The sequence below is a fragment of the Schistocerca gregaria genome, chromosome 3, assembly GCF_023897955.1.
Source record: "Schistocerca gregaria isolate iqSchGreg1 chromosome 3, iqSchGreg1.2, whole genome shotgun sequence".
Lineage (NCBI taxonomy): Eukaryota > Metazoa > Arthropoda > Insecta > Orthoptera > Acrididae > Schistocerca > Schistocerca gregaria.
In genome coordinates this window covers 695,152,358-695,167,626 of record NC_064922.1, presented here as the reverse complement: position 1 = coordinate 695,167,626, position 15,269 = coordinate 695,152,358, and the positions used below count along the sequence as shown (strand labels likewise).

Below are 15,269 nucleotides of genomic sequence, written 5' to 3'. Positions count from 1 at the left end.
TGTCGGTATCAACATCAAAATCTATATATGAAGGTTCATAGTAAGCGCTGTTGATGGCCAGTATGCGTCCAGTATTTATACAAGTAATTGAGGCCAGCAGAGAACATTATAGCTAACGTGCAAGAATAGCCAATATCGTAAATTCGGTAGTTAAAATGCAATATGCATAGTCATTCATTAAAATTACTTCATACGGAAAAATGAGCGTCCGAGAATGAAACACGAAAATCCACATAAAACGTATAAAGAGTAATAATGCGAAGCTCCTAGCATACCAAAGTAAATAACACACAATTGTGTAAAATCGAGAATAAAAAGTTTACAAGTAACAATCTACAAATCGAAACCTTTCAGCACGATAAAATAACATAACTATATTTGTAAGTTAATTAACAAAACAGTGACTATTAATTAAAACCTTGATAATCGATGACACATTCGGAGTGGAACCTCTATGGTGCCGCCTCGTTGCCTCTCTGTACGAAGTTCTTCTTTTCCTGTGACGAAACTTGCGGATCATGTAAATATTTTTCTTTTATATCAATAGACCTGTTATTGATTGTGCTTCATCCAACTGAACTTTGTTGGTTATAACACTTTTTTTCTATCTGTAACAGGCCTGAAGATGGTAGTAGCCGAAACTGACGGTTGTGAATTGTAAAATATGTGTGATCAAGATGAACCTTTACAAATAAACACCACCAACCGGCAGGCGCTACCACTGATGAAGCCTGGCATATAACTGATTTAACATGGAATGACATACTCGTCTGTCAAATAAAGTCCGTTAGACTCGATGCACAGACTAGTTGAAATCATTGTTGCAGCCAGAGGCGGCACCTCAATGCACTAAAATATTCGTCCTGTATACTCCCAAACGATTTAAAATATCATAATGAAACAATGGAAATTCGACATACGAATATCAACAATGTAGGAAACGGTAGACTGCTATGTACCATGAAAAAGGCACACCAAGTTGCAGACAGGCACAATTAAAAGATGCTCACACAAAACGTTGTAGCCTTCATCAGCAAAAGATGAACAGAGAAACACACACCATTCATCCATACAAACAAGCACACCTCTTTTACACATGACCGTCTACTCTGGCAGTTCAGACCAAAATGCAACTGTCAAGTGGAAAAAGAAGAATCCGCACATCATCCGAACCCATCTCCAATGCCACTCCCATTACCAACCCCATGCCACAAGTATCATATCCCTGTGGAAGACCCAAATGCAAAATCTGTCCAATTCACCCACTCAGCACTTCCTATTCCAGTCCAACAGGTTTATCTTACCCCATCAGGGGCCAGGCCACCTGTGAAAATAGCCATGTATTTAACAGTGCTGCAATGATTACATAGGTTTTTATATTTGTATCACTACCAACCAGCTCACCATCAAGGTGAACAGCCACTGCCAAACTGTGGCCAAGAGCAAAACAAACCAACCTGTGGCACAACATTCAGCTGATTTCAATGGCTGCTTCACTACCTGAGCCCCCGGATCCTCTCCTCCACCTCCAACTTTTCTGAACTGTGCAAATGGGATTTATCCTTACAACACATTCTCCGCTCCCGTAATTATCCCAGCTCCAATCTATGGTAATGTACTGCCCTTCACCATTCTCGTCTCGCAGCCACTTTATATGGCCACTCTCCCAACGCATCCGCCCTTCTTTCCCAGCTGCTCTCCTTTTCGCTCCTTGTTTTCCCCAACTGCCTGCCCCACAACGTGTTGATGCTGCACCTGTTGTTATTCTATTCCCTGCATGTTCTGCCAGACACAGTTCCTCTGTCTTCCACGTCCCCCCTCCCCCACCCCCTCATGCTCATACTTATTACCACTTCCCCTTCCCACCCCTTCAAGATTGCTGCTACTGTCCCACGTGACAGGTGCATTCTGCCCTGAGCTGTCGGAGTTGGCGGTCATATGTCCGCGAGATGTGCTTCCCTGAGCGTATGAATGGTGTGTTTCTCTGTTTCTCTTTTGCTGATGAATGCTCTGGCCAAAATCTTTGTGTGAGTGTCTTTTAATTGCACCTGTCTTCAAATTAACGTGTCGTCTTTGCGGTAAGTAGCAATTTATCTTTTCTTACATTGTTAAAATATCATAATGTATCCTTCCGACGACAATCTATAAATTTAATTATTTGTTGTACTTCCTAGTGTTGCAATTTTAACAGCGTATGTCAAAAGCGAAGGGGTGTACTTTAGAGACGTTTCTCCAGCTGCCAAAGCGATCTCGGTAATTCTAATCCGACAGGACAGGACGATCGACATTTCGATGCAAGCTGCAGTGTGCTGTCTTGGTTCGCGCAACTCACCACGCCGATGCCCTCTACAGCGAAGATGACGGTGCTGAAGAAGAGCGGCAGCTGGCCGATGCTAGAGAAGGAGTCGCGGCTGGAGAGCGGCGGAAGGTCTGTGAAGATGTAGTACAGCGTGATGGCGAAGCTGACACAGATGAGCAGGTTGGCGACGGCCGAGAACGGCGCCAGGAACTTGAGCTGCCGGATCATGCACAGCGGCAGCAGCAGCGGCGCCGTCGCCACGATATACAGCCGCACGTCGAAGTTGGCGTCCTCCGGGAAGTAGAAGACCAGCACCTGCGGGCAGGGCGAACTGGCGGTCAGTCTTACACTTAGATAGCCCTCAAGTTTGATACCTGAAACCACAGCCTCTCTTCCTCAATTGCTATTACAATTTTGTTTAGCATACGGATAATAAATACACTGACGCAAAAAAATCGCAGCTCCAAAAAATAATTAAAGTTGAGTAATGAAATATCAGTAACGCATTTCGTTAGGTAACATGTTTACGTGATTGACATTGCAAGATCATCGGTAAATATAAGCGCAATACGAGTTGGTGCAAATATGAAATGCTAGTACCTTATTACCAGTGTAACCGCCAGGATATTTTGAGTGCAAGTTTACAAACAAGCATACATTGCGTTGTACAGGTGCCGTATGTCATTTTGTGGGATGGAGTTCCATGTGTGTTGCATTTCGTCCGTCAATATAGGGACGATTAATGCTGGTTTCGGATAACGCTCGAGTTGTCGTCTGACGATGTCCCATATTTGCTAGTGATCGAGAAAGGCAAGGTAACGTGTCGATATTCTGTTGAGCATGTTGGTTTACAAAAGCGTTATGCGGGCGAGCGCTATCCTGTTGGAAAACACGACTTGGGATACTGTTCACGAATGGCAGCACACGAAGTCGAATCACCAGACTGACACACAAATCTGCCGTCAAAGTGGGTGGGCCAAAACGTGCAGTTATTCTTTTCTTGGCTAGCGAAGAAGAAACACTGGAAGACATCCAGTGGGGCATAAGAAAATTGCATGGGGTAGGATGTCTGCCAAGAAACATCATTGTGGAACTGTGCGCCAAGTTCTGTGGTGGTCGCAATTCGACAAAAGCTGCCGGTCGATCTGGGACGTTACGCCAACTCAAATGGTAGAGGTCCGAGCCCCACCCTATAGTCCTGATCTACCCCCACGTGATTACCACACCTTTGGTCCTCACGGGACAACGATTCCTGTTGTACGAAGGTATGCAACAGGTAGTTACAAACTTCTTCACACAGCAGGAGACAGTGTTCTGCCACATACGTATTTACAACCTGGTCCGTCGGTGGTATGATTGCCTCAATACTCTCAGCAAGTTTGCTTGATTGTCATGCCAGTTCTGGACTGTACGGCCTTAGATGGAAAGCTGTTAGCCAAGGTACTCTAGTGACGCCATTTGTTACGTCACGAGTGGCGCCACTAGTGTCCCTCGGCTAATAACAGTCTTATTTACAATTATAAGTCTGCGATATGTCTTTCCTACAAGACATAAAGAAAATAGACGTGTATCAGTGTACAGAACACTCCTCTAAGTTTGTAACTTACATTAAAAGTGTTCAATATGGGCACCATTTGTGGCATGGCAAACTTCAACGGGTGCGTGTGATTAATTTACTCACTGGAACGTGCTTTTTTCTACGTTTTTTAGTTTTTGCACAGGTAACAATAACCCTGTTCTTCTATGCTTCTTAATATTTTTGTAAAACCAAAGATTTTTTGTAGAGAGTAGCTGAATACATTTTAAGTTTACAATTGACTGTATGTCGTAGGCATTACACTGGACATACCTTGCTTATATTGGGTGTAAAATGCAGACTTTTTATATGTAGTACTTCAGTATGTTTTGTGTGTTTTGCGCTGTTTTTTTTTTTCTCTGTATCTGATAGTCTTCCCTCAAACGCATCACAGACTTTACTATCTGATGTTTTCTACAGGGCCTTAATGCACCACTAAGTAGACTACGCTTGTTAATACAGACTAACCGTTCTGCGTCGACGCATCCACACTTCAACACCTCACCTGCTGCCTGGAGGAAAATAAGCATTAAAGGTATTCTCTTGCTATGTATACTTTTACGTACGACCCAACCTGTAAAACAAACTACTTCTACTATCTATAATTATTAGTCTGCAATTGCCGTACATACAGGCGTTACGTTCTTCAGTACACCATCCTCAGTCGACAACATAAATGTCTGCACTTGTATCAGTTACGCGCGCGCGTGTGTGTGTGTGTGTGTGTGTTTGAATTTATTTATTTTTATTTCCAACATTTTTAAAATTTTTTATACTAAGATATGAATTGGAAAATTGTGCTTCACGTTTTGAACATATTTTTGTTTATGGCCTTCTGCAAATTATATCTGGGGAGGAAGTATGCCCTTTCTTTCCTTACTGTGGCATAAGACTGCCATGTTTCTTCCAGTGTAGTGGTTACTTGCTTATATCTGATGTTCTGAAGATGCGGAACGGATAAATTCATTCTTCAATGCCAGTTTGAGTTCTTTGTAACAACCTTATAATACAAGTTACAAAATTATCAACATTTTCTAAAAATTTGTGGAAACAGCATTAGCTGTTAATAATCATTTATTCCAAGGTTATACTCGGCCGATTTCTCGATAGTGTAATCGCATCTTCGGTTGGAAAATTATAGGTAACACACGTTAGATTTAAAACACACGTTCGGATGACAGTCTTCAGTGCTGCAGAACCAGTGACAACAGAAAAATGCCACATGTAGTGATCGAGAGTTTTCCTGATGCTGACAGGTAGTGTTACGCATAAAGATATAGAAACTGGAAGTTCGTTAATATCCAACACTTGGCTGTATCTACACCCTATTGTGGTGGTGTGCTCTTTCTACTGCAGGGATAACCATGTTACTTTTCTCTATAAATAACAAGACCTCTGCTAAATATTACTTCATTTTGTGCACTCATTGTATGTACCAGCAAGTTACCAAGAAAGAGCTGACTCATTAACAAACACCTCTCGTTTTCCGTCAATGAAACACTTGCAGTGACCTGAATAGTAGAATGTGCGTCAAATACTTGCATGTGTTCTGTGTGATTCTATTGAATTTTATCACGTAATATCAACTGATATCACTGCCAACTGCATCAACAGTCCACAATAGAAACATAAGTTGATGACCACACAAACAATAACATTATTGTCATTCTTCAGTTTCTCCAGGCGTATTTTATGACGAAATAAATCTCGGGTGAACGGTATTTCGTCAATAAGATTATTCGTTCCCGGAACTGTCTTATTCTTCAGTCCGCCTGTCGACAAAATTTTGAATGAATATTCTCTCTGTACCGCTGCCATCCAGAGACAGTAATTGGTTGTCGTCACTCTGCGGTTGATTGTGACTGCTCAGCGTGAGGCCCAAATGCAGTTCGTGTGCCTGCGGTCTCCGACACGTGAGCGGAATACTGGTGTGACACCTGTTGTGTGGCTTTTGTCGCGTAGCCTCCACCGTACGTGTCCGAGAAGCCCGAGAGGCGAACGTGTGGCTAATCCAGTGTCCTGCTTACCTGTCGCAACGACGTGGCGATGAAGACGATGTAGACGCAGACCATGCTGTAGTAGGTCGCCAGCAGTAGCACGTCCACCGCATTACTGTAACAGACAGGGCGTGGTCAAAGGCGTTCTCAGTAACATGCACTCCTATTTAAGGACAGCAATGTGCTCGCTATTCTTCAGCCACCTTAACTCACGATTAGCAAAACGCCTGAAGGAAAAAACAATTCTTATAGTGAAATCTAGACCTTTCGCTGCTTACAGGCGTTGATAAATATCAAGGGGGATAGTTGAAAAATGTGTGCCCCGACCGGGACCCGAACACTGTACCTCGGGCTTTATATTATTGTGAGATTACGTCAAAACTGCTGCATGTAAAACATTTTTAACCATTGGCTTCTCCGTAAAACTTCTAAATCGTACAGAGGATCTCCCACAGTGACGTGGATTTATCAGCTCCAGAGAAAACGATGTGGTACAGTGAATGACATAAACACTGGCTCTCGCATGTAAAAGATGATTTTTAGTTAAAGTTGCTGTTTCAAAACACTGTAAAAAAATTACCAGTGCTAAGAGTGACGTCAGATTTGAACGAAATATTACCAAAGAAAGAAGAAACGTTACTGAATTTAAAAAAAGAAAAAGAAAGAAACAGCGATAATTTTACCACCAGATGGCATTGTAATCGGCAGAATATGAATAATAAGTGACGCGGACGTGTTTTTTATTTGGTTTCTGGTCTCGGGTCAGGTTGCTTTTTATGCGGTTTCTTGCATCAGAACAATTATTCGCATCGGATGGGCTACGACCTTGACGTGGCCGATGGGCGCACCTAATTAACAGTTGCACAGTTGTCGAATGTCAAACTTGAGCCGTCACGCACGCTGCAGAATAAGGTTCAAAAATGGTTCAAATAGCTCTGAGCACTATGAGACTTAACATCTGAGGTCATCAGTCCCCTAGAACTTAGAACTACTTAAACCTAACTAACCTAAGGACATCACACACATCCACGCCCGAGGTAGGATTAGAACCTGCGACCGTAGCAGTCGCGCGGTTCCAGACTGTAGCGCCTAGAACCGCTCGGACACTCCGGCCGGGGCAGAATAAGGAATGTACACCTCACACCATAGAGTTCGCATTGTGGTTCGTTTGTCATTTGTAGCCCAACTAATTTACGTTATGGTGCTTACAGCGCAAACTAGAGAGAAAATGTTGCTCAAATTTTTTTGTTTCCACTTCTTGATAATAATGAGGTCAAATTTGACATCTCTCCGAGAAATGGTTCTTTTCTTTACAGTGCTTTCAAACTGGAACTTTAATTATATCACCTTGTATATTTAGCCTCCGCGTGAGACATAGCAGAGTGGCTCCAAAGCTAGAACAGTGTTCTTGAAATGTAGCTCTAATAGAAATAAGAAGCATAATGGCTTTAATCGATAAGGATAATTTTTTGTGTGGTTGAGATCAAGACATAGCTTTAAGGCACTATTACTATGATAAATCTCTTACTTAGTTTTCTGAAGCAGTGAAATTTTTGATTCGGTTTTAGATGTGTTATTGGGTGGCTGTTATGTTCTGCACAATTTTCTTCTTATATCTCTCATCTTGCTCTAATATTGCGTCAACAAACACTGATAACACTTTGGTTCCTTCTATTTTGCTACGTCCTCATAACTAAATCAGTTTAAAAATTTTAATATTTATCTTCGTACATTCGCTGAAAGGTAGCAGAATTAGAGGCACTTCCCTTCTGGCACATGGCGCGCATCGCTCCCTGGTATTCTCGGCGACTGACCAAAGAATACAACATTATGTGTGGACGAACGGCACTGCTAAATGTAAGGCACTGGAGGAGTTCTTTGGATGTATCGTTAAAAAGGCTTTCGTTCTTCGTGTGCAGTGATACCTTACCTTGAAAAGTGTGCGTGTGTTGTGTCTTACGTATATCTGACCAGAGTAGAGGACTGTGATGTGTGCATGCAGAGTTTTAATCCTTGTTGTTATGGCGATTACACCGGCTAGTTAACATGGTCAGCCGACGGACGAATATGCCTGTCAACAGTGTCAATCACTTCGTGACACTGTGTGGAGAGGTTTGGAACTGAAGCCTGGGAAAAGTCTGACCATCAGAATTTCTAGGCACTATCACCCATTCGCGACCAAACGCTATCGATGAAAAATTTATCTATCAACAGAATACAAACCAGGTGTACGTGACAAGTTCCAAACATAGTGCCGCAATCAAATGTGCGAAATCTCGTACTTTCCCCTCCTTGGTTGGCACATTTTCACACGATGTCTACAAAGCGTGGTATCGAGTACGTACCTTTAGATCGAAAGATAAAGCGCTGTCTCTCAATATGTCATCAGTATCTAATCAAGCTGATCATCAGAACGCAGTATTATCGAAAAGTGAGCTACATGTTGCGAAGTGCTTCTAATCTGGTTGATCGTTGTTAAATTGTAGCAAGGCAAAGTGTAAAGTATCCTGACAGGGGCTATACGAATCAAGAAGAAAAAGTTATGCAGCAATTTCTTATGTTTCTTCTGAGCTGTTCTTACCCAGGGTCAAGTTAAATGTAATGCTGACACATTGTAACGGATCCTCTCGCTTTTAGTAAGCGAAATCGTCATACATATCTGCTTGCTGTTGAGGTAAATACCGCCAATGCTTAACACATATTAGAGTAGTGTATGTGCAGTACCACTTCCGCTACTTACAACGACTACTTTATTGGCTAAGATACAGCGTGTAGCAATATTAGGGTCTATATGATTCTGGAACAGCCTGAATTTTCGATGCCTATCGTTTCCTTGAATCACTTCAATTGAATTTCGAAACGGCTTTTCCGAAAAGAACAGAACTGGCTTACTACTTCATTCTTATTCTGTCTGGGCTAGTACTTGGATGGCATTATCTCTGACGGGATATTAACTTCTGATCTTTCTTCCTCATTGTTTGAATGATACTTCAGAATAGCGTTGAACATCTCATACGAGCAAATGGTTAAAACTCAGAAAACGCTTCAACAACTGTTAGGAGTAACGGAGGAGCAATTTGTCGACTTGCATGTTTATTTCGAATGGAAGTCGTTGGACACTGATTCGACAGCTTATGACTACTAAGAAACGAAATTTCGGAATATGTGAAATGCATAGAACACAGCTCAAAATTAATACTGATTTCTGAAGCAGGAACGTCAAAATAGTTGTTAAAGGTGGTAAATGTAGTTACCATAGGCCACCGAGATCTAAACTGTTCTTCCGAAGAGTTTAATCACTTACAAATTGAAGTTTGGTTCACTTTGACTGACAGTCATGACTTTTATTCATAATTCTTCCAATTTTAGGCGGAAATTTTGAGTGTATAAACAACAGAGTATGTATACAGCCTTTGAAAAGACGCTAAATAAAGGAGAAAATGGCACGTAGAAACCTTGTTATTGAAAAAGCATTCTACAATGGCGCATGATATGTTAGAACTTGTCACCTAATGAGAAATGTTCATATTTACACAAGACGTAGAGTTCAAAATATTCTCCTCTTGTTTTTATACACATATGAAGACGCCCGAACATTGGTTGTCGAAACAAAGAATTCCAAAACAGAAGATGTGACATCTTTACCTGTCGACTGTTCGCTGAATAACGTCAACTAAAATTTTAAGTCATTGAGGTCAGATGAATGCACAAGAACTGAACTGGTCCATCTATGTTTAATTGTACTGGAGAACAGCTAAATCGCTTATAGCGAGTAATAACACAAAAAGTTTTCCTTCACCAATGACTAAGAAATAAAGCTTTTTCGGATACTTTTTTTTTTTTTGCTTATTATGGCGTACAAATTTTTGAAAGTATTTTGTATAGACTCTCAAACAAAAACCAACATTAAAATATGTGAAAAAACAACATGAATACTTGACGTTTTCCTTGTGCACGTGTAGTCACAATAGCGACGTGTAATTTTATATGGGATTACTGTTCGATCATCGATCACATCAGATCTCATCAGGATCTTTCGCTTACACTACATGTACTGAAAGCTTACGGTTTCTCAGTCACTAAACTTTGTATCATGTAACATTCAAGTATTGCAGTACATAGCATGGTTCCGTCTACAGACAGCCTCTTATAAATCTTAGCAGATGTGGGGTTATATTTTTCCTGTAATCCGAAAGAGCTTTTGCAACTCCGGATGATACTAGTACAATATTTGAAACATTATGACCAACACGACCTGTTATTTTCATCCTGATAGCCTGTTACAACTTTGCGAGACATCAGGCGTGTCTATTATCCATTTAAAAAACATATTTTTATTTATTTTTGTCATTAAGCAGTTCTATTGAAAGTAAACCTATTACACCACTTCACTAACGCACCTCTCGAAAAGCAGCTCTGAAAGAATGGGAGAAAAAATTCCAGCAGATTACAAAATGAATCATTGTAAAGGAATATTTTCCAACGGTGAACCAAAGACTGTAAATCAGGTTACTGATCCCCCCCAGATTTCAGAGCGATGTTAACGCGACACAAAAAACTTACGGCTTACTACCATATATTCGAAATAACCAACGACGCCATGTGGTTCTGCACAGGAGGTCATCAAACTGCGGACCTTGTGTCACTGGAATGGAGCAACTCGGGTAGGCAGAGAAACATAAAGCTGACTAGTATAATAACGGAAGCAGTAAATTGGGCAAATTACAGGAAGGAACTAGTAATACTGTTTCAGAAGCTTTGGAATAAATAGTGTAACTGAAGATAATCTCCAAATGTATGGATTTAAGACGTGGTGCTATAGAAGGATACTGATTGAGTGATTGGTTGAATTGGGAGAGGGGACCATACAGCCATGTCATCGGCCCCATCGGGTTAGGGAAGGGTGGGGAAAGAATTCGGCCGTGCACTCTCAAGGGAACCATCCCGGAATTTGCCTGAAGCGATTTAGGGAAATCACGGAAAACCTAAATCAGGATAGTCGGACGCGGGTGAACCGTCGTCCTCTCGAATGCAAGAACAGCGTGCTAGCCACCGCTGAAGGATACTGAAAATTTGGTAGACTGAAGGGATAAGAAACGAGGGGATTCTCAGCAGAATCAGCGAGCACAGAAATATGTGGAAACTATTGACAAGATGAAGGGAGAGGATAATGGGACGGGTGTTAAGACATCAGGGAATGACTTTCATGGTGTTAGAGAGAGGTGCAAATAGTAAAAACTGTAGGGGAAGACCGAGAGTGGAATGAGTCCGAGAAATAATTGAGGACCAATGATCCTCGATAATTAAATATAGCAATGAGTTGTAAAAATTAATTAAGCAATTTCCGCAAAATAATTATAATCTTGCTTCTGTAAATACTTTTAAAATATCGACCTTACATATAAGAACTTTGCAACAACTGCTCAGAAGTAAATAGTCTTCAAATAGCGAAAAACTATTTAGAATTTATTTCATGACAATAAAATACAACCGTAGGAGCAAAGACGTACACAGCATAATTTAGTATTAAAGGCTCGTCCACAAAATAAGTTGTAATCCTCCTAGTACGCACTGTTATATGACTTGTTCCTTTTTTGAATCGTAGGTGATACTAATACATCGAGTGTATAACGCTTCCGTTTTAGGTAACTGAAAATGGTCTAAGGCCGACATTGTACTATAATATATCAAATAAGAAGAATGTCGGCTGAAGGCATGGCGAAATCATGTAAAAGATTCGTCGCAGCTGCCGACCCTATCGCAATGAAGGGTATATAAAAGAAGATTTGAAGTTACCAATTGCAAAACAAACTCCTTACCATTTTTAAGGTAGTAACAATCGTAAGAGAAATTGTGCAATATTTAAGATATATATTTTTTTGTGTCTACAAGAAAAATTGCAATTAAGTAAACCAAGTAGGTTTAGGCTACGTAACGGAGCACGTTAATAATAATAATAGTAGTTAGTAGCCTTTGTCGTTATTGAAATACTATACAAGTATCTGTAGCGCATGCCATCAATCGGAAATGGGAGAAATTTTTTTTTGGTATTGGAAACTCTGTAAGATACTATAAGAATAGCTGTTTTTAGAAGATAATGTATACGGCAACAATCACTTCTCACTAATATTTTATTACCACAACGCTTTTCGGCAGCATGGTGCCATCATAAGGTATATTTACAGTTAGTTTTACACTGTAATGAATATGAGATGAGGTTAGTTAAAGTAACTAAATGCACATGATGATGGCAGCACGCTGCCGAAACGCGTCGTGCTAGTAAAATATTAGTAACAAGTGACCGCTATAGTATATATTTTCATAAAAATCTTACAATACAGTCGCAGCCCTCAAATAAAAACTGTATAACCTGCATAAATAAAAGACACTTACGTTTCAGGAAAAAACATGACACTTTGATCGACTAGAGTTAGGACGTTAATAAACACAGGACATGAACACCAGTATGTTCTGCAGAAATGATTACCATTTGAATCACATCGGTTCAAAATGTGTCCTGTTGCCTAGAAGGCACAAGTTCCTCCATGGTCCCTGATGACTTGTTCCATGCGTGATGGCATCGACACGTACAAGGTGGGTATGGCGTTGTGTGGTACAGCAATCCATGCTGCATTCACTTGGTCCCAACTTCATCTGTGGTGGTTAGCGTTGGGTCATAGCGCTGCACCCGTAGTTTCACTAAATCCCACACATTTCCGATTGGCGAGAAGTCTGGTGATTTGGAGGACCAGGGTAAAAGGCTGCCATCCTGTGGTACCAAAAAGGCACATGTCCATGGAGCATGTCTTGCTGAAAAATGACGTCTAGCTGTTGTGCTAAACGGGTATGGCTACGGTTGGCAGTATGTAATTCACGTAAGTCACACTGGTCATAGTGCCCCGGACATGAACCAACTGTGATTTCTAACTTTACTCCATAAGGCATCACATCATACGGTCTTGAGTTGGTGCTTTATCTCTTGTGCCAATGCAGTCACTGTAACGCCTCGTCTGCGGCGAACCAAACTGCGGCCATAACGTTCAAACAAACAAAACCTGCATTCGTCCGAAAACACTATTTGAAGCCATTCTTGTGCCCAGTGACGTCGCTCCTTACGCGAGGACGTCGCGCATGTAACCCCATGCCTTAATAAACCGTGACGAACTTTCACTCCTGATAGTGTACGATGTGTTACACTGTTCCACCGATGCGCCAGACGCCAGGAGGACGCAGATCTGTCGTGCACTGCCATTCGAATGAGGTGTCGATCATCTCAGGGGGTGGTCTTGGTGGTGCGACACGCCCGCATCTCGTGGTCGTGCGGTAGCGTTCTCGCTTCCCACGCCCGGGTTCCCGGGCTCGATTCCCGGCAGGGTCAGGGATTTTCTCTGCATCGTGATGGCTGGGTGTTATGTGATGTCCTTAAGTTAGTTAGGTTTAAGTAGTTCTAAGTTCTAGAGGACTGATGACCTAAGATGTTAAGTCCCATAGTGCTCTGAGCCATTTGAACCACTTTTTGGTGCTACACGACCCATATCGTCGTGGTCTGCGACCCTCCGTGAGCCAATCTGCACACATCCGTTGTACTGCCGAAACAATTCGTTCCTCTAGAGAAGTAATTTCCCGGATGGATTTATCACATTCTCCCATGACATGCGTCCTTTTTCAAACTCATTCGTTTGATAGTACGGTTCGTCCATACACTTGTGAAGCGTCCTGCACATCTACATGAATCACACCTTCGGTTTATAGTCGCAGGCACATTTCACCACTAGTTGGTGTAGCGTCGTGATATCGATGTTGACCTCGAGCACGCCGGTCGACATGGTTCAAATGCTAATTCTTCTTGCAGAATATACTGCTGTGCATGTCCTATGAATATGAACACCCTATTCCTAGTCGTTCAAAGTGTTCTGTTTTTTCTGACCATTAGTGTATAAATATAGGCCTACATTTAATCATACGCGTTGAATGAGACGACTACCCAGACACAATGGTGAATATGAGAATTCTGAAGCAGCTCGGCTCCTCTGGCAGTGGGCGTAGAATAGCCGTACTTACTGTGCAGCTCGGGAGTACCGCCTCAGGGCGGGCGGTCCGGTTTCGAAGGCGCGGCCCGCCGTCCCGGCGAAAGTCAGGCTGGGCTGCCGCACTCGCTGACTCAGCACTTGCGAACAGTTCACCTGCAACAACGGCCAACGATCAACCGTGACACGCCTCTCCAATGACAGGTCGCAGGAGAAAGTCGCCACCAGCTGCTACTTAACCGACAATAGTACGAGGAGCGTTCGGCATCTAATGCTGCACTTTTCTCTTCTGCAAGCAAGTTGTTTTCATTTAGGATTCCAATACACCATATTATTCCCCACTCTATTGGCTACAAAATCCTATTTTAATTCCGTTCAACGCGATTGACTTATGCCACCTTAGTGGGAAATCCTGTATGATTGCATAGTACCACTTTACTGGTCAACATCGGAGCCAATGTGTTGTTGCGCGGTAACCTCCCCATCAATCACGCACTGATTCCTGCTGGCTGCATGCTTTGCTTGAAACAGATAGAAGTTGGAAGGTGCGAGAACCGGGATTCGTGAAAACATTCCAATGACGTTTTGTGAGCTTCTCTCGTGTGTGCAAATTAGTGTGACGCCTTGCTTTCTCACGGGGATGCATGCCCGGGGCAGGATTCGAACCTGCGACCGTAGCAGTCGCGCGGTTCCGGACTGCGCGCCTAGAACCGCGAGACCACCGCGGCCGGCCATGTTCTACGTGTTCCTTCCAATTTTAAGTTGTTCCTAATTGTAATACCTAGGTATTTAGTTGAATTTACGGCTTTTTAGATTAGACTGATTTATCGTGCAACCGAAGTTTAACGAGTTCCTTTTAGCAATCATTTGGATGACCTCGCACTTTTCGTTATTTAGTTTCAACTTCCACTTTTCGCACCATTCAGATAAGTTTTCTAAATCGTTTTGCAGGTTGTTTTGATCTTGTGATGACTTTATTAGTCGATAAACGGCAGCGTCCTCTGCAAACAACAGAAGACGGCTGCTCAGATTGTCTCCCAAATCGTTTATATAGATAAGGAACAGCAAAAGGCCTATAACACTACCTTGGGGAACGCCAGAAATCACTTCTGTTTTACTCGATGACTTTCCGTCAGTTACTACGAACTGTGACCTCTCTGACAGGAAATAACAAATCCAGTCATATAAATCAGACGATATTCCACAAGCACGCAATTTCACTACAAGCTGCGTGTGTGATACAGTGTCGAAAGCCTTCTGGAAATCCAGAAGTACTTAATCTATCTGAAATCCCTTGTCAATAACACTCAACACTTCATGTGAATAAAGAGCTAGTTGTTTTTCACAGGAACGATGTTTTCTAAACCCAT

General features: G+C 42.0%; 1 protein-coding gene across 7 annotated transcripts in view; it reads right to left on the bottom strand.

Moving 5' to 3' along the window:
* The window catches only part of LOC126355940 (proton-coupled amino acid transporter-like protein CG1139), a 238,361-nt gene that overhangs the window by 15,658 nt on the left and 207,434 nt on the right, over nucleotides 1-15,269 (bottom strand). For all 7 annotated transcript variants that reach the window (XM_050006519.1, XM_050006516.1, XM_050006518.1 and 4 more), the window contains 3 exons: nucleotides 13,934-14,055; nucleotides 5,903-5,987; nucleotides 2,333-2,614 (listed from right to left, as the gene is read on the bottom strand). In XM_050006519.1, the coding sequence (XP_049862476.1) occupies nucleotides 2,333-2,614; nucleotides 5,903-5,987; nucleotides 13,934-14,055 (489 nt within the window). The remainder of the gene's footprint in view (nucleotides 1-2,332; nucleotides 2,615-5,902; nucleotides 5,988-13,933; nucleotides 14,056-15,269) is intronic.